At 36.7% G+C, this 24566-nt stretch overlaps 1 protein-coding gene across 2 annotated transcripts in view; it reads right to left on the minus strand.

Moving 5' to 3' along the window:
• The window catches only part of lmbrd1 (LMBR1 domain containing 1), a 52978-nt gene extending 32171 nt beyond the window's left edge, over positions 1–20807 (minus strand). Inside the window, exons 1-7 of one of the 2 annotated variants that reach the window (XM_071480883.1) lie at positions 20689–20807; positions 18843–19019; positions 17611–17674; positions 7488–7585; positions 5957–6024; positions 3487–3575; positions 2048–2215 (exon numbers count right to left, since the gene is read on the minus strand). In XM_071480883.1, coding sequence (XP_071336984.1) covers positions 2048–2215; positions 3487–3575; positions 5957–6024; positions 7488–7585; positions 17611–17674; positions 18843–19019; positions 20689–20754 — 730 coding nt within the window. In that variant the 5' untranslated portion in view covers positions 20755–20807. The remainder of the gene's footprint in view (positions 1–2047; positions 2216–3486; positions 3576–5956; positions 6025–7487; positions 7586–17610; positions 17675–18842; positions 19020–20688) is intronic. The other variant, XM_071480884.1, reaches the window with a different exon arrangement.
• Between the last annotated feature and the right edge of the window lie 3759 nt (positions 20808–24566).

Below are 24566 nucleotides of genomic sequence, written 5' to 3' on the forward strand. Positions count from 1 at the left end.
TTAGGGGCGAGAGTCGTAAAATAGACAATAGCTCCATGTTCTGCATGGAGAACATTCTGTTCATGAACTCTACACAAAGCAAAGGATAGATGTTTGCTGCCACTCTTCTTGGTTTCTTGAGCAGATTTTCTGGGGATTAAACAGAGGGAATATTGTCTATTATTGGTGGCGCTTCCACATCTGTATAGCTTTGATTCCTACAGCAATGGAATGAGGTAGCTCTTATCTCATCCTGCATATAGCCCTTCAGGCTTGTGTGCACGCATGAGAATTGTGCAGAAATGAGTTTATTAAGGAGCTCCTTTAGCCCTAGCACCCTACTTCTGTCTAATGACAGGATCATCAAAAGTTAGTTGGAAGCAGCTGTATGTTCAAAGGGTGCGATATCATAAACTGTACAACCACATACTACGATACAGCATATAGGGGTTTATAGAAAAGTTGAGAATGTTATCAGAGACAATCATGGTAGTTTTTTCTCTCTGCGTGGGTAAAACTGAAAAAGTCATATAAATTGGGAAATGAGGTCAGATAATAGTTTGTGTTTAAGAAGTTATTTTGGGCATAGCGTAGCTCTAATCCCACAGTTGAGGGACACCATGCTAATATAGATAAAGCACTATCACAAACTTGGGGGACGGCAGAAAATGTCAAAAGATCAATCAAGATGAGATCAGCAGCATCACTCCTACTCCCTCACCATGAATCTGTCAACTTAAGCCTCAAATGAATTTAAAAAAGTGATAGCCTCGAATTTTACCCATGCTATTTTATAACCCAGTTAGTAAAACACAACACCTTTGACAATATAATATGTACAGAAAGGGTGACCTAAAGAAACCCTATAGTCTAGTGTGTGGTTGAACTTGAAAAATGTTGTGGAACTGCTGTTAACTACTTTCTATTGAAAGTAGTGAAAGCCTGCTTGAAAAGTCCCTATGGGCCCGTTCAGACCTGGCATTAACATGTAACTCAGGTGATCCGAACACAAATGGACAGCTCTAAGTACGTCAGTTCACAACCAGCATTAAAATTCATGCCATTCGTCATTCACATGCATCTCCAGTGACCACTTGTGATCAGATCTCACTTCCCTACTCTATATGCAAATAAACATGTATGCTTATTTTTTTCTTTTAGCTAATCCGACTGTGAGGGACAAGTCTGTTGTCAGTGTGTTAATGTGTAACACAGAGAGGGAGAGGAAGAGTGGGGCAAGGATGGGCTGAGCAAATCAGTGCACAACTCTACAATTATGAAACTGTTGTGGAATAATTAGACTGTGGCAGAGGATGTGGTCTGAGTGATCAGATCTCAAATGTGTCCTCAATGTGTCCTGGGTGTATTCACACCTGACCACTTGTGATCGCATCAACCAGGACGGATGTTAATGCCAGGTTTGAACAGGGTATAATGGTTGATAGATGAGGTAATAGGTCTCTTACCATCATCACTTTTTATTTGCATTCTGCCTAGTGTCAGCTGGTTTCAGCCCTTTACAGTATGTGTTTGCCTCTCCCCTACACTCTGTGCTCACAAATTCACTATTTTAATACAGCTGAAGTTCCAATAAAGCTGTTTTCATTCACATTTTTCTATTTCTGTTGTCAGACAACAGAAAGTATAGAATAGTTACTATAACTGCTATGGTTGAGATTTGATACATGTGTGTGAATGTGTATGTCAGGGTCAATGTGAGTTTTGTTTTTTCTCACTAATAACAAGGATATGCAGGAAAAGTTTAGTGGTAGAAATCTTCCTAGTTACAGTTGGACTCCCAACCACTCCAGTTTACCTTGAGGCATCTTCAAAAATACAAGATTGTACTGTATGGTCTTGAATACCAATATTACTAGACACTGATCCAGGCATCACTGGAACATTGTAACAAATGTAATGTTGGAACCTCTAAAGATGTAGTGGCCTTAATGAACAGTTGCTGCAAAGCAGTTAGCAGGGTTATGTGGCTAAAGTGCCGTTCTTTTATACAATTAACCTCCCATCTGGAGAGAGAAGAGATGGGGATTAGAAAAAGGATGATCCTCACTTTTCCTCCTTAGCAGCCGAGCAATTTCCTCCGGTGCCAAGGGAGGAAGGCTAGGGGGAGCATGTAGGGGTCCACTATTGTGAAGAGAGGCAGATGGTTCAACTTCCTCCTTGATCCCCAGATGGCAAAAGGCCAGAGGACAGTGAGGAGTCCATATTTGGCAAGATTCTGCATTAGCATAAGCATAAGCACAGGCATTGCTTTGCTCAACAAGTGAAGATTTCCAAGGACGGTATGTTCACAGCATTGGGATCACGCAGAGAACCATCATACTAGACATACTAGATTATCTTAATTGGGAAATTTAATTTCTTGTTGCATGCTACACTGATTTTTAGGCTATAAAGTCATTGATTCTGAAAAATGTATACAGAAAGTTATTGAATTATTCAACAAGGAACTGCTGGAAAAGTGAATGGAAGAGTGACTCCACAAAAAGGAGTTGAGAGGAATGTCGGGGAATATCACATCATTAACATGTCATGTCTAAGATAAACTGGGAGCTGTCCATCTTGGCACTATGACATCAATACAGAGGTGGGTTGAGTGGTCACCAGATTGCCCCAACATAATCAACTCAAATCAATCAAATCAACATAATTATCAGTGAAATCAAGCAAGATGTAGGCTGAAATATAAACTAACAATAATCAATAAAGGCATGATGCAACAGGCTTTCTATTATCTTACATGTATTTACATATACAGAAAAAATATTATGTGATTTGCATGTGGATACAATCACTATACACTATATCTGAGTAAATTTTAGATATGCCAATGACCTTGTATATCCTTTTATGAAGTTATTTAAGTCAGTAAAATCACTACACAATCAAAAAATGTACCTAACCCTAAATGTAACCCTAACCCTATCTTTCATTCAGCAACCAGGCTCACAAACATGAGTAGACTATGTCCATTAAAAATACTTTAACCTTAAGAGCATTGCATTAATTTCAACCATGGTCTTCCATAAGAACCAAACAGAGAGAAACTCTGAAATTTACCAACCTCCGTATGTTTGTAAAGTAGAGTGGTGTGTAAAGTGCGGGTTTTTGCAGTGCTATCTTAAGACTAACTTGTGTTTTTTTGTTGTGCCTGCAAGTGCATCACATCTAAAATTTGCTACAAATTCTGCCCAAACAGACCATTAGACTGTCTACCGATCAATACCAAATAATAGAAAGAAGATAATACAGAGCAGTAAAGTATCCACTGTGAAGAATGAATGGGACGATGGATGCAGCCATGGATATGCAATGCGTGTGGCCATGGATCAAGGGAGTAATGAATATAACTAATGAAGGAGAAGGGTGGAATGAATTAAGTAAAATTAAAAAGAAATTAAGAAAATACAATCTGACAGTCATGGCAAGAACTATAAAAATCGGACCCAAATTGAAAATAACAATATTTTCTAAAGCAGCTATACTTACGACTACTCCCAAGCTCCTCAAAAAGGTATTGTACTTTCTCCCATTGTGTGGAATTCTGGCGAGGTGGGGCCTCAAGTGGAACGAAGGCTCTGAAAGCAATGAAACAATAAGGTAAAATGTATTAGGTTACTTCCAGGCTGTCACTGTCCCCAGAACACAATATGTTTAAGCTTAGTCTTTGTCCTGGCACTGATGGTTTCAGCAAATGCTGTATCTTCTCTACATCACTCACACAGATTCCGCACATAAAGGAAAATAAAGCCAGAGAAATACACACAGAAAGACATTTTGCTGCTTTTTCTGTTGGAAAACAATTATAATACTGACGGAAGACTTCAATCTTAACAAAGAACATTGATCTAAGTCTGTATGTGTGTGTGTCTGTGTGTGTGTGTGTGACATGCACATAATAATTTAATATTTTTTTGCCATCACTTACATAAACAGGTCTGAATGTGGGGAAAAATTAACATATTTTGCCAGCACTACAGCATTTCTACCAGTGGATATTTATGCAAGAAATGTGTCAAAACGGTCAACAGTATAGATGCTCAATTTCAGTGCAGACTTTGATTCCATTGATCATGAAATCCTTTTTCCATTGATCATTAATCCTTCTTGGCAGATACCTTAGTATCTAGCATCTAAAATAATCTAATGAAATATCCTGCTTTACAGATTCTTTTAGAAAGTAAAAAAAAAAATTGTAGTCCAAAAAAAAAAATTCACCACAGGAGGTGAAAGACATAACATCAGCATCTCAGAGACTTCCCTTTGCCTCACATACAAAAAACAAAATCCAGGCCTCAGTAGGCCCCAGTATCATGTGGATATCCAAAGGGGTCCACACTTGCACTTAATCTTTTTCATGTGCATGTGCTTCCCTTCGGTCATGTTATGTGTGATTTTTCATTTTGAGAAAAAAAGCATCTCATTAAAGTGACCTTAACCCTTACCGAGCTCTTCACAACTATGCAGTAAGGGTGTAACTTTCTCCAATTTAACTCTAAAAAGGTATAAACTTTAAATGAGAAACACAGGATATGTTTGAGTTATTCATGCCTTTGTCTATTTATTTTAGATAGTATTCAAGCTTTGTTTTCCTGCTTTAGTCCATTTTCTTATTTTGAAATTCTGGTAGTCATCTTCAAAGCGTGTGCTATGGCAAGAGCAGCAACATAATCTCACTCTCTAAATGTTACAGTAAATGTGGCTGGGCAATTTTCTGTGAAGGCACCTTGACTGTGAAGCTGTAATCTGGACTTTTTAAAAGCATTTATTAAGGGAGGATAGCACTGAATAATAGCCAGAGGAGCCATTTGGATATGAATTTTATCTTCTATAAATTTTATCCTTATAGACATTAGTATATGAACTTGTGAGTTATAACCAAAAACTTGTTTTGTGAGGTCGCGGATTTTGACCACCAAAGTCTTATCAGACCATCCTTGAGTCCAAATTAATGTTTGTACCAAATTTGAAGACATTCCCTCACAGTGTTACTGAGATGTCACGTTCACGAGAATGGGATGGACAGAGAGACAGCCCCTGGCTGTCACAGAGCCATACAAATCTTATATGTGACTAAATGATTGTAGATAAGTTATCTGAAGTCCCGGACAAAAAAGAATCTAAAAGATCAGGGGCCATTCTAAGGAGTTAAACACCTTTCTGGGTACAAGACAGCAAACAAAAGCATTTTGACATCAAGCACTGACCTACAGTCACCAAAAGAAGCCATTATGTTTCTCAGTGTCAGAAAAGCAGCCCGGGAAAAAAGCCATCATGTTGTTGAAAATCAAAGCAACAATTGCCAGACCGAAGCAGCAATAGTCCCAGTTCATGAGGTAAAAGAGGGGCTAAATTGCTTCTATCTAAAAAAAAAAACCTAACTTCCAAACTTTAAGCTATAAGAAAGTATGGTCATGTGTCCTTTATTTTCACAAACAAGGTAAGCCTTCCTCTGGTTCACTATTTAATGGTTGAGAGAACACATTAAGTGGTATAGGTTGAACTGCAGGCCTGTTGCTGTCGTGGCTGCAAAGGAAATCTATTATGTTGTGCAGGTGTTGCTGAACACAGCCGGTATGGAACGGATAAATGGATAAACTAGACATGGCTGTGAATGTGTATCAGTGTAGATTTGTAGATACAGTATAGACTGTCACAAAAAAGAGTCAATATTCCCTCCACTGGTGTTTTGTACATAGACCAAATGCAAGGGCTCTAGTTTATCAGCCGTTATAAAATTTAATGGAAAAATGTAATACAAATCGAATAAGATACTATAGGTCTATATTTAGTAAGGGATATACTTTTTTTTCTTGAATGGCTTAACATGGGCAGACAAATACGTTACAGCAGCTGTTTGAAGGGGCCCTCCTCTTTTTAACCACAATGATACATCCACACCCCCCTTATCTAGCTTGTAGTGAAGCAGAAGAAGAAGCCATCCATGTCTCCAACTTACCCAATTAATAGGAGAACTATGCAGACAATGGCAAATCCAATTGTGTACTTCAGAGCGTTTTTCACTTGCTGTAATAAAAGAAAAAAATGTACTGGTCAATCATGGCCATGAAGTGAAAATTATAATTCATTGTGAGTGAGGGATGGGGGTCATATTCTATTTAGCTAAGGACTATGATGGGTGAGAGCTATATAGAGTCAGTTTAGATCCAGTTTGACCTGGCAGAGATAACATGTCACTCCCAGTGCTATTCAAGGTGCTTTTAAAGTAACAATACAAAAGGCCTCCCTGTCTGTGAGAGAAAGTGCCTCTGTCAGCTCAAAACTGACACATGGAAAGGAGAAAAGGCAATGTGCGATAGCTGGTGTTTGGTACATCACTCACTAAAAGCACTTCTAAAGATAGGGATTTCACATTTTGCCAAATTTCAGGTGAGAAAATGGGACCTATAATTTATAGTACAAACACAGTGGTCCAAAGGTTTGACAAGGTGACATTTTTTTGGCCACAAAATATCATATATTAACTTAATTTGATGTATTTTTCCTGACATTTGTTGATTTTGTGTAGCTAACTTTTCATTGTAAACATAAAAACATTCTAAAATTTCATGTTCTGTTTATTCAAGGCATTAAAAAAAGTTGAGTGCATATCCTACCTAATAAAACATTTGTCAAGCCTTTTTTAATATTTTGAAACCTACATTTTCTGCAGCAAGACTGCTCTAATCTTTACGGTACATTATCTCCCTAATTGTCAATATGCATTCCTGCCCTCTGCAGTCAGCAGAAATGTCACCTCTGTGATCACGGTGAGCACGTGTCCTGTTAAACGCATGATGGCAGAATACAGGAACACAACGCTCAACAGCACCGCAAGTGGTCGAAAAAATCTATATGCTATCTTTCACAACAGTTAAATGGGTGGATTTTAAGAATAAGCACTGCAAACTTCATAAGTGCATAAGACACAGGAAATCAAGTCAACAGTAGGGCTGCTATTTGATATTTAAAAAAAATTACTTAATATAATTATTCAAAGAGAATATGAATTACTTTTTTTTCAGATTTCAAGTTTTAATTGTATTATACTTTTCTTTGTATGGGTGAAATGAGATGTCATTTTTTCAGAGCCATGGAAAAAAACTGTGAGAAAACATTAAAGCATCAAGATAAAAATATTTACCAAAGACACATATCATGCATTGTACTCATAAAACCTGAACTGAAATGGTGTACTGTCAAGACTGTTGCAGTGCACAAAGAAGCTTAGAAAAAACATTTGGGTACATAAAAATAGAAGGCTGAATATTTGTTTTCATTATTTGTCATGTAAAATGTAAAAATGTGTGCTAACAAATGGGTGCATGTTGCCTTAAGCTGGCTGGGAGGTCCAACTGAAAGGACTTCAGGATATTTTTGCATTAGCATATTGGTCAGGCGCCCTGAATCACCTGAATAAAATTTTAATTCCTCAGAACCACATCTATGCAGGGTACAGTGCTATGTGTGGAAGAAAAGTGCATTCTTACCAAGCATTTGTTCCCATTGTCATCATCCCTCTCTTCATAGTAGAAATAAACAAAGGGGATCCACAGGAAGACACAGAATAGTATGATGGAGTAAAGTGCTGTAAGGATACAAAAAAGAAATGAAACCAAAGCATTAGACAAATATCTTTGTGTGCCCAATATTGTCAAACATGAGTATCCCAGCAAACACTGTGGCAACCTCTACCATGAAATAAAATGTTAAAACACTGCAATGCATTTGTGTACAGCGCAGTATACTACAAAGTACAAATATAATGTTTTAGATTCAGATTTGCAATTTAAGTTATTTTGTTTGTCAGTTGTAGGAAGTATTGTCACAATCTCCCCATCCTGAGTTACAGCACTGAATGAACCGAATGGCCAGAAGTGTTTTGGCAGGACATTATGATGTCACATTGAAGTTGACCTTTGACCATTTGGATATAAAATGTCATCACTTCATCATTTAATCCTATTAGACATTTGTGTAAATTGTGTCATAATTAGCAAACAAATTTGTGAGTTATGGCCAAAAATGTGTTTTGTAAGATCACCGTGGCAAAGGCATTTAAAAAAAATAAATAAATAAAAATAAAATAAAATAAAATAAAATAAAGGTATTAACAAAACAAAATCACTTCTTATATGAAAAATAACTGCTGAGTATCTATAAGGTCCCATGATATGGGAGTATTTCATCAGATGTTAAAGCTTTCATCACTGGAAAGTCCTCTTTCCTCATACAGGACCTCGGAGTCATAATTTCAAGGAGAAATGTTTTTTCATCATTTTAAACTAATAATTCTCGTTAAAAGCATCCTCCCGGGTTTGTGGAAGGGAGCGACTTCAATCCATGTTTTAAAGAAATTATCCCTGAGAAAGCTTGGGGGAAACTTCCATCAGAAAAGGGAAATGTACAATAAGCATTTGAGTCCGGCAGGTAGTTATGAATGTCATGTTTGGAACAATGACATGAAGGAGAGATCCATTAAGTAATCAAGGCCCACTTTGCACAGCTCCATATCTATGAATTTAAAAGTCACTGAATTGGTTTGTTAAGCAATGTATTGTATCCCTACATACGAAGGTCTTATATGATGGAGGAAAATTATTTTTTCATCTTATTGATGTAGTAATGATTAAGATTTTTATATTCAAAAAAATAATACACAACACTTTTACTATACAATTCTTTCTATTAAAAGCCATTTAATGTATTTATAATGGTAATGACACATGCATGCGTCTTACTGAGTAAGACTGAGACAGTAACAGTTTGCTCTCAGTGGCCTATGCTGTATATGTGTATCATTACTTAACCAGAAATGTTCCCACAAATTACAAACTCTTATATTCAGCAGCAGCATCACTGGAGTTTCCTCATGGTGTCTAATCATGGTTGACAAGACTTCCTTTTTTTTAGAGGTTGAATAATTTAGTTAACTTTACTGTACTTCATCTTAGGATTTTAAGTGAACCAAAGCCATACTATAACACCTGTTAACAATTACAGGCTATATTATTAAGAGCAATCTTTATACAGGTGCCCTCTCTATTATTAGTGCTACATGTAAAAGCCAGTGAATAACACCACTGGGTGTGTTCTGAGTAAACTAAAAACGGTGCTGTGTCTGTTCAGATTGCCACCCAGAGCACTAAACAATACATAAAATTAGAGTTGCTTTTGTATTTGAACACTTTGCTTTGGGCAAAACTCACAATGCAGGTAATGATCAGGTCCATTTTTATGTCATCCACTGCAATAGGAAAAACAATTTGCATCAGAAAATATTTTCATTCACTAAGGCTAGTGACCTTCTCTATGAAGTGGATCCAATACACCTGTCCTTGGTGAAAGAACTTGCTATTCTCTCATCCAAGCCTTTTTTGTTTGTTTGGTTCCTGTACAAGCAGCTTTTCAGAGAAAAGACCAACACGAAACACATTAGGAATTCATAGAATGGAGGTGAGGCAAAAACACTTAAATAGAGAGATGCTATTTCAGGCTATGGGCTTTTCTTTCTGGAGCAAATGGATGCTGGTGAAGAAAGCCCAGACAACTCCAAAATAACTCAAAGAAAAACATGTCATGAAGATGTGATCAGCGACACAGTTGGCATAGCTCAATGCAATGCCAACGCAGGTGGTAATGTGAATCATTAGCACAAGTCATATTGTGACACCAACTACAAGAAATGTGCAGGAAGAAGAACAGCTTACAATGACCACACCAATTTCAGCTTTTCCCCCAAATATTCAATAGAAGTTTAACAAAGCAGTAGTATTTTTTAATTGATGAGTTAAACCTAGACTTAAAGTCACCAATTTCAAAACAAATGAACCGTTAAAACCAAGTTAAAACTGTTGTGGAATGGAAAAGAGATTTAGGCCTACACATAACAAACAACTACATACAAGCTTAAGCAGTGCCTTTATAGCACGATAAACCACACAACTGCAGATCGGACTGTTGAACAAAAAATAAAAATAATACTTAACACTTGCTCCTGATAACTAATTAACCCATAAGATCAGTGCTACACTTCAGCTTTTATGCCCATATGGTAAACAACTGTTCCATATCAGTAAAGAATGCACGGCCTCAAGTAATTACAAACATTCCTTCTTGTGAAATGGTCCATTCTTCACAAAATGCTCTGCTCCAGTCAAATGAATGTCACTGTTATAGTGGCTTCCTTTTTGCCAGCTGTGATTGTGACAGGGCATTACTTTCAATAAACACATGCTCATTGCTCTGCTAAGGTATCCATTTACACTCATTTACAGCCAGACAAACTAAGTTTAGGATGATACCAGGAGCCAATAAATGCAAGCAATGCACAGTATGTCTGGCAGATGCTTGTGGGTTAAAGCAAGGGGTAAAATTAATCATAACACCATGAATATTAACATACTGAGAGAATAGGTCATACTGCATTACCGTGTATCATCAATTACTCTCTAACCAGATCTTCTACTGAGAAGAATGTCTGACCAGGAATAAAAGTTTAGCACATTTATCCCCCTGACAGAGAGGAGAGGACTAAATAATTAAATGTCCTTTCTGAACCCTTTACATTGTATATACTCAAAAGTACCCAAGGGAGACACAAAAAAAGTGAAAATAAAAGAAACAGCAGAAGATAGGACTGGCAGATGTGCATGCAATATACAATGTGAGGACATAAGCAATAGTTATTTACCTCTTTATGTTTAATAAATAAAATGATCTATCACCTGGGCTCTAGATCCTTGCAGATGGGCAAAAAGTATTACATATTGTGTGAAAATTACATGCCAGGCAAGATTTCTTACAGAATCACTGTCTCTGACAAAGGATTCCAGAGACTGATGAAAATATCTGTCTGTACAGACACTTGCTGAAAGGTATGACACTACGAGCTTGCACTCTCATTTCCTGTAAATGTTATATTTTTACATTGCTACATTGACTTCAGAATACGTTTACAATAAGTATACAACCGGGGCAGGGCTGAAACATTCACACATTGACTAGCAAGAACCCGGGCATAATCTCTGCCATGGCAAAGTAATCCATAACAGTAGTAACACAAACATTTGGACAGCTCAACACTGTCCAGATGTAACCCATAGTGGGGGGGGGGGTTCTACCTGGCAAATGACTCTGGAAACATGAGTGTAAGGTTATGATTTCTTTAACATTAAATAGCATAACTATCATAACACATTGGGTTTATTATTAAATATATTACTTAAAAAATAGAATATTTAATATATATGTAATATGAGTAACATATGTTGTGTTTCAGATGCTTATGCTGAATTTTCTAGTTTGTTGCAATTTGCTTGGTAATTGACTGTTGCAACTGATTTTGTAGAAATTATTATTTTTCTGCTAGAAAAAATGCACTTTAAGGGCTTGGGATGCTGGGAAACTCGTGAAAATGTTTGAAAGCTTGAAAATTCATGAAATTTGGCACACACTTAAGAACTGCAACAAATAACAAAGTTATAAAGTGAATGGGATAGTAGCCAGCGGGGTCCATAGTGCCCACAAACACAGGACCATGCTAAAGCATAAAGCAAAGTTGCTTGGATGTTCATAAAATTTTGTGGGTTCTCAGTAACACATTTCTGAGGTCTTCAGGATGTGCAAACTTTGCCCCCATGTTCAAAGTAGCAAGTATTTCAATTGAACATTGCATTTGGGCATGGGCATTACATGTTGGCTTTACAGCGCTCCTTAATTACTTTTAGCATTTTTGAGGTGTTATGGTTGCTCAAAAACTCCCAAAACTTTCTAGATGAATTAGAAGGGGTGTAACTTGATATCTGATATGGGTCTTGGGCATGGGTGTGGTAATATGGTTTGATAGTGTCCCTTAGGAAATATCAAAGAAGCAGCACTCACAGTATGTTTCATCTAGATGTACAAAAACTGGTAGGTACCCTAACACCTTTTTTTTTCAATATACAAGCATTGTATACTTTAAGAAACTCGTCCTAGAGATTTAACAAGAGTGACTCTAAAGACCTCCCCGATACTAAACTGCAAAGGTTCTGAGTTTTCACTGAATGGCGTGTCCATGGCTTTGCAGCGATTTTCGATGTTTCACCATGAAAAGTTGCTGTAACTCAAGCAAACATTGCCCAACCTGCCAAAACTTAATATATTTAATAAGTCCCAGCCGCAAGGCATCTACATGCCACTATTCAGTTATAATCATAGCACCACCTTATGGCAACAGGAAATGTCATGTTTTACAGTTTTATGTAGTCCTCCTAGCAGGCTGACCACACCCACCACAGACTTGGCCAGACAACAATTAAGACCTTGAGTTTTTGTTGAAAATTGGGCAAGCGATAGGTCTGTCTACAGTCTCTGTGTGCTGTTAAAGATGTTAAAGCAGGAAAATAAGCGGCTTTACCCGAGTGTTGTGTGTACATCAACGCTGATCGGATGCAGAGTCACTTGACCCAGGTGTTAATGCCGATTGTATCCTTTTTCATTGCAGACAAAAGCCCGATGTTAGCAGGTCTTAGCGGGTTTTCTGACCAATGGAAAAGGGGCTTAAGATTTTTCAAGGGTCAATGTTGAACTCCTCCCACATTGTCTTTTCACAGGTTTTTGGCCACTTGATCAACAGCTTCTGGTTACCCAAAGACATGCAGTACAAGTCAGTCTCTACTTTACATCGTTATAATAGAGGCTTACCCTATTTTGAATATTTCACGGGTAGAGAGAGGCAGAAGTGAAAAGGTATGCTTGTGATTTCTTTACCTTCTGCCTTTAGTTTCTTAGTATAGTTTACTGTTTTCTTATCATTAAAGGCCCATCAGTGCTGTACAAAGTAGCCCTCCAAAATAAAACTGCAGTATGTCCTTGTTTTTTGGATGCTCTGAAAGGAAGTACTAGACTACCACTTTCCAATAAAAGCTCTGTGAGCTCATGCAGGTAGATAAGAATCACAAACAAAAAGAAAGAACTTGCAGTGTATTTACAAGAGGGTTGCATCCTCTCTAACTTCTCTTCTACAAATGGCATTAAAAAAAGGCAGAGAAAGCGGATGATTTATTTAACGGGCCCAGGGGTATTTTGCCCTGTTGCTTAAGGGTCTTATGCACCACTGCTCTGAATTACTGAGCAGTCCAAGGAAATGTATAAATGGACAGCGGCAGGAGATTGAAAGGCTAGGCTTTCAAACTTCGGCTTCATCAAAGATTACAAAAATCTATTTGGGATTTAAAAGAAGTGGGTGTTTCAGTCACAGATGTTCATCCCCTTTGTCAAGTTGAAATTTTATCCAATATTATACTGTAGAATTTTTGAACAACAGCAGGATTTATTCTCTATAGACAATAAGTAACATTTCACACACTTTTACAGAATATTTTCACTTATAGCTTTTTAGCATTAGAGTTGCATTCTGTCATATTTATTATCTTTTCATCAGTGGGTGTCAGATTGTTGCTCAGACAAAAAAAATATGTGTCTGAGATGTAACATAGCTGAAATGCATTTACTTGACCTACTTATGATGTAACTGTGAATGTATACTGTAGCTATCATAAGAAAAAGATTCTTAGCAACAGTGAGGTTTCACACCACTGACAGTCCTTTAAAATCAACAAAAATGCAATTTAATGAACAAAAGAGTGTGAAATAACCAATAAATATCACATCATCCGCTCCCACTGATTCTGTATAATTTGTATGGATTCCAAATTTTAAAAAAGTTAAATACAACCCTGGTTAAAAAGTAACAACTCCATTAAAATAACAATGGGTGCTATATTATAATTACCCACCATAATTTCCCCACAATGACAACACTGTGCTTGTAAACCTCCACAGGGTAATTATACAGCAGAAAAGTGGATTCAAAGCTGCTGCGGAAATGTTCACGTCAACTACAGGTTTGATTAAACACGTGTGTCTAGAGAAAAATGTGCATATTCCTGAACCAGCAACTGACAGAAATTCAGCAAATGACAGCTGTGTAAAACCATTAGGTGATTTCAATTAAATAATGCACAGTTCTTAAAAATTGCTTGACATACACATGCTTATTAACTGTGATCACCACTGAATACAAATCAATCTATGTTGGAGAAAAACATGTTCCACTGAAGGAAATAAGAAATATCTATGTCAACCCTGTAATTATTCCATTTGTGAAGAGACGAATGGACAGTGCTGTCAAATATGGCCTTAAAAAAATTCGACTTTAAAGCTTATATTTGTGAGGAAGCTATGCATACCACACGTGGAGCTTGGTCTCCACCTACTGGCAAATAATAAAGTGATGCATCTTACAGTAGAGAGGTAAGAGTCTCTCAAGTTATACATACACACCAATAACACTGTGGTAAAATGGACTGAGCAGCCAAATTAAGATTTATCATATTTTCATATTTAGTTAATTAATGATGTTTTCAACAAAGCATGACTGCTCAGCCTCAGCACACAGCCTTCTTACACAGTCATCTTCACAAGCTGCTATTCACTGCAGAGATTGTATAGTCATGTAGAAATACATCATAAATCCCATCTGACTTCTTTAAAAATACATTTGTAGAGAACTTTAAATGGCCTGTGCCACTGACTGGAGTCAGAGTCAATATGTGACAATTTCACAGTGTAACACCTATAGTCACATTAATTTTGGTACAGCTGGAAAAGGCTTCAGATTTTATCATAAAAAAATGCAATGAACTAAGGAACATGTCAAAATAAATGAATGTCAATATTTGGCACCTCTCGGTGTGGAATGCCTTTTCAATGTTTAAATGGCAATATAGCTTGATTTCAAAAATATGCTCTGAGGAACTGAGCACAATATGAATCAATTTTGCAAAGCTCTGATTTTTGTGTTTCAGGCAGTTTTACAAGCAGTCAACCTTTCTTATCAACAGCCAAAGGTTACAAGCACAACAAATTTGCAAGGAGATCATTTGGCACTACACACTCCCAGAGCTGTGATCACATGTATACATGCTTGAGGCAAGTAGCAAACTCTTTCAAGCTTCTGCCTTACCTCTCTCCTAGCTACTAGAATGCAGACTGTCTAAGATTTTTCAGATAAGAAAATAGATAAGAAAATTTATGTGGAAAAAATGTTATTTCTTTTTTCTCTGTGAATGGTATGAACAAACTGTATATGGACAATAATGCCTACTTTACTTTATAAAATATAAAATAAAAGCATTTATGTGGAATAAGATCTATAAAAAGACATGGGTACCGCAATAAGTGCTGCATGACAAACTCACTCAAAACAGCTGTGAGAGATTGTGATGTACTCTCAAGCTTTCTAAGAATGAAGAGATATACTTATTTAACCAATTACTAAACAAACTATATGAGTTTAGATGTGTAACAAAATTCTTGAGTGTGTGTGGCACCATGGTTTCAAGGCAGTTTGGCTATTAAAATAAATTAAATTACTGATAGGACACGGCCCAGGTTTCAAGACTAAGCCTAGTGAATTATTCATTTTTTAAGTCTCTATAAAGCAAAGTTTCCATTTTAGGAGATGTCTAATCCCAACTATAGATGCTAAAATAGAAATCGATTTTGTGTATGAAATCATATTTGTGCATCCAGAGGACAATATACTGTAGCTCCCTGAATGCTGGATTCACGTGCTGTGTTCATGTTCTGTGAAAGCCAATTTTCTGATGTCATTATACCAGTGGAAGTGGTTTCTTTGATTGGGCTGTCTGGGCAAAGAGACAGCTTGTCTTCTTTGCATTTGCCATTTCGGAACAGACGGTACGTAACAGTGTTGCTGACAGGCACTTTAAGCCAGCATCTGCTAGACAACGTGTGATCTAGTGTCTTTGGCATGACTGAATTTGCTATCATCAAAGACAACAAACGTGTGTTATCCTTTAATATGACAATCATGAAGAAATTTCAGTGGCACTAATAGCTCTGAGTTAGAAATTTATCAGCCAAATCACAACCACACAAAAATACTGGAATTATGAAGCGATCCATGGGGACTGGACTTGCACTCCAAGATAAGCCCAAAATGCCTAACAAACACACTAATGATGCAACAAGCCAAAAAAAATATAAGTTACAGTAAAATAGTATTATTCAATGCAAGCTAAATGTGACAACAAGTGAAATAAGTAAAGGCTAGCCTGGTAAAAGATTTAGCACAGTTGTGGGTAGTCATTTTCTTGGAAAGTAATACTGTAGTTAGATTTCTGCTTGGTTCTGTACAATGTGTTTAGTTTAGTTTTTGTTTATTTTTAAGACAGCAAGGACGACAAGACCTGATGTCCACATGTGATCATATCACAAGCTATGTGATTATATGTGATATAACATTTTTTTGACAGCGACAAGCTGGACTGTTGGTACTTTCCAATTTCAGTTATTATATACTCTAACAAGTGGTGGAAGATTAAACTGTAAAAATCTGCTGTACCACTCAATCACCTGTAGGTGGCACAAGTGTCCAAATTGCAAAAGCTATTAACTTACTTGGCTGTAGATGGCGACATCAACAAGTTTACATCTGATCCCCTGACCTTTTTTGGGCGCAGGTTCGCATTCATAAAAATGGTCTGACATTAGCCCAACAGCTCCCTCTTGTGGAGACAGCATGCAATCAACAATCATAATTTATCAACAACTTAAGTCACTCGTCTGTAAATCAGCAGCACAGGATACTGCACCGTCTTACAATAATTACACAGAGGTTAAACTGGTCCCTTAGACCTACTCACCAAACAATCACCTACAATGAATGTACAAGAATGGTCAGGGTATTTTTGTGATAGCTGTTCACAACCATCATAGTAATCCTGAGAAAACGGTCTTATCAACATAATTATCAACTTGCTCTGTAAGCACTGGATTTTCCTGTCCTAACTGTCTTCACATGAAGGAGGAAGAGTTTGTAACAAACATCCAATCACATGCAACAGCAATACCTGTGAAGCAGCATATTTAAGATATTATGAAACTATTAAACTATCATAGCAACATAGACAGTGAAGTGCAACAAAGAAAATATGTTAGAAATACAATCTATCCATTAACATTACCCTGCGAAAGGGACTTTTCAGTATTTATTATTTCAAAGGTGAATTTCTAGTTCCTTGCATAATTAGTCTCATTCATCTTAATCCCATGTTTTTGTTTAAATGAAGATTTGAAAGTAAAATTTTTATGTTGTAGAATCTGTGAACTATTGTATGGGCTTTTAATATATATTGAATATCTTAATATATCTTCAAATCACAGCCTGAATGAAAGTGCTCCAGAACAGGTAAGATCTGTAAGTCACTACACAGATACCCTGTGTGAAAATGAGTCACCACTGTAGAAAACAAAGAATGAGCAAAGTTACACTGCTAACTCACTAAGTGAGTGAGTCAGACCCGAGGTGTTATTAAAATTGCATTGGAACTACCATCTATTGAAAGACGAGACTGAGTTGATATCATAGGAGAATGACGTGGCATGCTAAACTCCCTAGAAATATTCAAACACGAGGATTAATCCAGAGATAGATATATTGATTTCTCTAAAGGTCTGCAATAAATAATCCTCACTAGTTAAGATTTTGTTTTTATTTTTTTATGTGCGCCTACATAGACAGGTATTAAGAGAATTACTTACTGTAATATCCATACAAAACAGTGTCTTCAATTTGCCCTCTCGTCTCATTGTTTGCTGCCCATTCCTGGATATTAAAGGAAAAGTGGTTAAATGTTAAAATTGGAATTAAATTGAATGGTAAAGGGTATGACACAAGAATAATAATCAATGAGAAACTCATAAAATAAGCAATAATGAGTATAAAGTAAAGTGTTATAATCAAAACCAACACAGAGGGAGGTATGGTGTTTTTCCTGGTTATTATATTAATTCAATTATTTATTTGTTTTCCATACTCTTAAGTATCTTCAAGATAGGCATGAAACACAAACCACAATACATCGTCTAATGAGGAAGCCCAAGACTCTGAAAAGGGATAGGTCATGCCAAACTTGCAAGCCTGTGGGCTCTGACAGCTTTGTTTAGCTATGTTCACAAATTGAGTTTAGACATAAACAGAGAATGATACAGAACCTACAGCAATGGGGGGAATACCGCAAAGTTGTCAGACCTTTGCCTGAATCTATTTCTATTTATGTGTAGCACAAGTGTGGGAACATGTCTATTACTGCATTTCCTGTATTTTACATAAAGCATAAATTCTCAAATTTGAAAAAAACGATCAAAAACCAGTAATTGCTTTTTGAAGAGCAGCAATCTAAATGTTAAAATGTTTGCATCATTTCTGTCTCTGCAGTGTCATGATTCTCACTGCTCTGAGAAAAGTACAAATGATCTTCTCTGTTCTTGTGATTCTTTCATTTCTCTGTTTACACTTATTTAATTTTTATCAGAAATCCAGCTCTTTCTTTCATGCCTCTTTACTGATTTTTTTATCATATTAAAAAGTTTTATCACCAAGAGATCACTAAGAATCATGTTTAATTAAGTAAGTAAGGGAATGTCTTCTGATGAGTTAATGTGTGCAGTCTATGTCGAGTGGCCATGACTAAATTGTACAAAAAAAACAAATATCCTTTATAAATCAAAGCAGTTCACAACCAAGATGAACCAACAAATTACCGGCTGCTCAAATAAAGATATCATTACATGCTTTGCTAAATCTTCAAATACATAGGACCAAATGCAATGACTTGGTAAAAAAAAATATGAGCTGAGAATCACATTCAGCATTTAGCCTGGACAACAACAACATCCACACCATCTAAGAAAATTACAAAGTAAAGTGAAAGGCAGCCTTAGGAAAAGTCATTAGCATTTCTCAAATTGATTGTTAGCAGAAACATACTAACCTTATAGGTACCATTGGGATACTTCATGAATGAGACAAGGAATATATCCACTGGTAGAAGTGCAGACGATATCAAAGCAATGGCCAGAGCACATATTGCTGTGATAGTTGAAACAACTTCACTCTCCTGACGACTTTGAAATTTCCGAATGTAGACCCAACAGAAAGCCAGGATTACCTAAACAGAAAAAAATAGTAATCAAGTTAAAATAAATGGAAAATAATACCAGAATGAACAACAAAAACGATTAAAAGTAATGAATCTTAAAGAGTACAGTAACAGTAGAGGCATTTAAAATTAGATTTTTTGTTTGTATAAAATATGTAATCTCAAAAAGATATGGCAGATAAAAAAGAAGTAGTGAATACTGAAAGAATACATAAATGAAAGAATAAATTAATATAATGCAATATAACACTGATCAGTGTTGCACTGCTATATTTTATTGAACTTCATATTGTGTTCACAATATAATGTCCTCCTATGCTTGATCAACACTGCTTGGAAACACTAGCTCAAGTGTGTGTTGTTGATTGCCAAAAAGAAATACTCAAACTAAAGTGTTTACATAACATGTAGGGAATTATATACTGAGAATAGCCTGCCGGTGCTATGGAACAACTGATCTGATTATATCATACTCCCTCTCCTGATCCTCTTTCAGCATAACCTGAACACACAGGGGAAACAATACAAAGTCGACTTTTTATAAGTAGCAGGATTCATATGTCTATTAGAAGGACAATTTGTGTACTACAGTTTTTTTTTTATCTTTCAATTGATAAATGAATTGGTAATTTAATCTGTTGCTGTTTAAAGACAAAAAGAAAGAGGGAGAGGGACTGCCATCGTAACAGGAAGGAAACTCATTAGATCGAGAAGCAAAAGAGGGGCTCCAAAATGACAAGGTCATATTCTAGGCACACAAGCTGTAAGAAGAGAGGACACTGCTAAAACTAGTCCCTTCAGATCAAGGGCTGCCATTCACAGGCAGGATCAATTAAAGGCCCGCGGCCTTAAGCTTCTGGCTGCTTGTTTTGCCAGGTAATGACGCGGGCTTTGCATCCAAATAAGATCCATTGAGAGGTTTGTTCAAATAAATGGGCTGCTGCTGGTGGTGGGTAGAGAAGCAGAGCAGTTTATTGGCATCCAGGCACTTTTCTGGGCGGCCTCTGATTTAGCTATGTGACTCTAATGGCAGCTCAGATAATGAGCGCTAATTTAAGCAGCAGATTACCTAGCTGACCAACTTCAGGGCATTAATTTAAGTACTACTGAAGTCACAGTCTTTACAAGGGACAAAAATTAGGGTTTACGGCAAATGCTACAGTGAGGATACATGGTTAAATGTTCGTTTTCAGAAACTGTGATGGAAAGCACCCTCTGCTTTTGCTCAACAGCACGAAATCATTTGCTCAGGACACCATATTTTTTGTGAAGCGCATTTTAAAAGACTGTGGTGACAGCTAGCTACGCAACATAACTGGATGCTGCTGCCAGGAAAAAAAAACTACCAGGAGATGTTAATTTTCTGTTGAATAGAGTAAGAATACCAGCCGCATATTCTCGTCGTCTTTGTGTTTTACACTGGTTCTAATAGTATGCAAAAGAAAAGTACACCAAATACAACACTGGGCGATTTCAACAAAACAGCAGCCTGTTAAGTGTGTCACAGCTAATGTTAGCTAACACCAACCCAAAGCTAATATTGACGTTAATACACCGTAGCCCTGTCGCGCTGGGTAACTCATTAACAAAGCGACCTCTTCGCCTGCTAACATCTCAAAATAATTGTCTAACGCTCCACTACTTGATGAAGCGACTAGGCAACTTTCTACTTGCTTACCAGAAGTATAAATGTGAAAATAGACCACCCGAGCACAGACTCAGAGAGGGACGACTGCACCGCCATCTTCACTTCCTGTCATAACAAACCCACGTGTTTCTGGTGACGTCACCACGGCGGTGGACAAGCAGCAGCTGTGACGTCTGCGCAGAAAGTCCGTATGTCTGGTCATATGTCCGACGTGTGTTGACAGTGGCAGGAGTTTTACTGACTGTAACAGGTTCACCGGTGGTATGACAGCACAGCCAGGTATTTAATTAATTTGGTTAAACCTGTCAACCGGAAGCAGCAGATACCAGCAAGACAAGAATATTACCATCAGTGGTGGAAAGAGTATTCAGATAGTATTCTTCTACCTGAGGAAAGTAGCAATACCTCACAAAAATACCCTATTTAATCAGTAAGAGTAATAATCCTGCCTTCAACTTTTAAAGCTACAGAAGAATTATTGGGAGTATTGGATTAGTATTACTAATGCATTAACATTAAAAAAAAAAAAAAAAAAAAATTAACAGCCATGGTTGAGCTACAACTGTTATGTACAGTGCATTGTTAAGAATTATCATAAATGAGTGAATAATATCTTATAAGCTGAACTATTCTGTGTGTATCTGCAAAGTAATTAGTTGCTGTCAATTTGTGTTGTCGTATATTTTAATATTAAATGTCATGAAGTACCATAGTATATATAAAGTACCATATTATATAGATATTCAAGTAAAATACTTAATAAATAAAAAAAAAGTAAAATACATAATATACTTAGAAGTAAATTACTTTCCTCAGTAACTGAATGTCTTTGGTTACTTTCCACCACAGCATATAGTCAAAAAGAGTGACAGGCACTTATTTGTTTATCTTATTAATATTCAGTAAAACCAAAAGGATATTCACAGACTCTATGGGGCAGGTAAAAGACCCCTCTTTGTCCCTGGTTTAGGATTGCATCTAGGATAAAGGTTCATTTTGTCTTAAGGAAACATCAAGGTTGCACCTGTACTAACCACTGGGCCAGTTAGGCCAACCAAAGGGATAGGCCCACCTGAGGAAACCACATGGGCATTGCGACTTACCTGAGGGGCACTTCTGGGGCAATTGGACTATCCATTAGGTATGTGGCCTGACTGGACAAAGGAGACCCATGGACAGTGTACCATTTAAACACCTTTATTAAATATGACAAAAATACTGTTGTACTAATTCCTGTTGTCCTGTTGAGGGTCAGTCTCTATATTTTTTCTCATCCTTTTCTGTATGCATTTTAAATATCTACAGTAGCATCTCTGTCACACATTATAGTCCACAACATACATAATCACAATAGTATTGGTATAAAGTAGGTTCATTTTCAAACTCTTGCATGCACCATACACACATTCAGTATTTGTCCAGTATATCTGGAAAACTCATCTGGTTCATTAAGCTTTAAACTTGGTGAAAAGGTAGAAGTATGTCACTGGAAATAAGGGTGCAGTGCACCTGTAGCTGCATTCCCACGTGTAGAGCTGATCATTGGTGTAATACTTGCTATCAATTATCAACCGCAGTGGCCCACACTAGCAAACAGCCACTGTCTTCGGTTCTGATGGTAGTTCCTTAACTGATATCATTTTGTATTTCTATTAAAATTCAGTCAACTGCAAAAATACAGCTTTTGACAAATCACAAATTATTCTCTTCTGTTTACATTCTTTGCTTTGGTCTTTTCCTTCGAGGTTTATGTTCTCATTTCCATCTCTTCAGTTTGGTTAGCACATTTCAACCAAAAATGTGTGACTTTGATTGCAGGAATGACAGAGTAGAAGTTGGCTCTGTCATTGTAGGGAAATTAGTCTGTGTATATCTGATGATTTACATCAGCCAATTCAGGCACTCACTACTCTGTATCATGTGCCTGCCATGTGTGTTTAAATTTTCACTATAGGTCCTCAGGAATATGAAAAAGCAATATTTATTTTTATACTACCTGTTATATGTCATATCTTTCCAACATGGAGCCTGTTTTAATTTGATTTTCACAATACAATAGAAATTAGTACTGTCAGATATTTCTGCTGCTACTTGAGAAACATGTTAAGCTGTTTCTTTTTTATATTCTTCTACTCCATGACAAGATGGGCCATCAATCCCTCCAACTGTATGTATTTATTTAAAATATAAAAATGCACCACAAGTGATATCGCTCAGGTTCTCAAAAAAGTTGATTCTTTAGAGGTATGCGGGGTATGAGCTACTGTTTCATTCAGCAGGGGATCCAAACTTATGCTGCATTGGGATTATCTAAACTTTTCCAGACTCTCTGTGAAGTGTAACAGTCAGCTTGAGGGTTTCTTTGTGTATGGCGAGATTCCATCCATATGCCAGACACACTCACCATTTCCCTGAGTTCTTATCAAATTTATTTTGCATACAGATCCCGTGGTATCTTTACATAAAGAGTTTGCTGTGTTTTTTCATTCTGCATCCCTTTTCACAATTTCAAATGCCCTGTGTCACAGAAGTCTGCTCCATTTATGGAGTATATTGTTCCCAAAATTACAACAGTCTAAGAGTGTGCAGTCATGCTTCACCATGTTTGGAATTATTGAGACAAAATTAAATTACTACTTGAGTAATTACTTTTGCAAGGCATGCACTAAAATAGTCCATGGTGACATTGAGACTCTAAAGTTTTTTGAAAGTGAAATAATAGTGCTCTATATTATACTGGGGAAAAATTTTCTGTTACTAATTGGAATAAGGAACATTCTTACCAATTAATTAGTTGGTCACTGTTGAATTGGACACTTTCAAATCCAACTCGACTAAAATCAATAACCATATATCTAAACTTCATTTATGTCCCTGACTTTAAACATTTTAATTAAACTAATGTCTTCATTCACAACCCATTACTCACTTGCACAGAGAAGGTAGGTCTACTTAATTCAAGCAACCTTTCAAAACTGCAAATGCCTTTATCATGCAGCTTGGCAATGTGCCCTAATGGAGAGCATGTACCAAAGTCTATTAAAAGCTGAGAAAAGGATAGGGAAGGGATATTTCTGTCATTCAGTGAAGGATTTGGGGATTTAATGCCTTACATTTGATTATATGTTTGTTATTTTTATCCTTCTTTTAATTTCATAATGATACTTTAGTCAGCTGGAGGGGTTGCTCCAGTGAGTAAATCACAAACCCATGTTGCCTACTCCATGTTATCTCTAGAGGATGGTAGTACTCTCGCAGCAAAATTATAGTATCACATCCACCTCTCACCCACTCTTCTTTTTTTCTGACATCCAAACCAGTTTTCCCAGTCCAGCTGAAGTGCACAAGAGATGTTGCAGAAATAGTTCCAACTACAATAGCTGTGGGCCTGAAGCGCTCAAATTTGTCCTTTTGATTTTGAAAATGAAAATGCATTGTTACCATTTAACATGACCTCACACTGAATGGGTGAGAAAATGTGTGGAGCTCGTGCAGCTAAAACAGGCAGTGATAAAGTAGGACTTTGACTATGTTATGTTTGTTTCGTTCAGTGTCCTGACCTTACTCTAACCTTGACCATAAAAATGAATCTTGGTTCTACTATGTAATTGGTCACTGTAGATATATTTGTGTAAAATATGATGTAAATATTACATGAGATCAGGTTGCAAATGAGCAACAATGTAAAGCAAGGGAAGTTTGTTGTATAGATGGGAGATTGAAATGCCCAAATGTTAAATGACCAAATCCAATACAGAATGTTGTATATGCAAATACTGTAGGTGCAATACACTGTATGATGATAACAGAGAACTTCAATGTCTGTCAGGGTCAAATGTTGATGAAGTATGAAGTTTTTTTTTCTTTTAAAGAATGTCACAAGACTTACATATTGTATTTAAATAACC

This window comes from Trachinotus anak, unplaced genomic scaffold, assembly GCF_046630095.1.
Source record: "Trachinotus anak isolate AG129_WGS33_773 ecotype Australia unplaced genomic scaffold, CSIRO_AGI_Tana_v1 ptg000007l, whole genome shotgun sequence".
Taxonomy (NCBI): domain Eukaryota; kingdom Metazoa; phylum Chordata; class Actinopteri; order Carangiformes; family Carangidae; genus Trachinotus; species Trachinotus anak.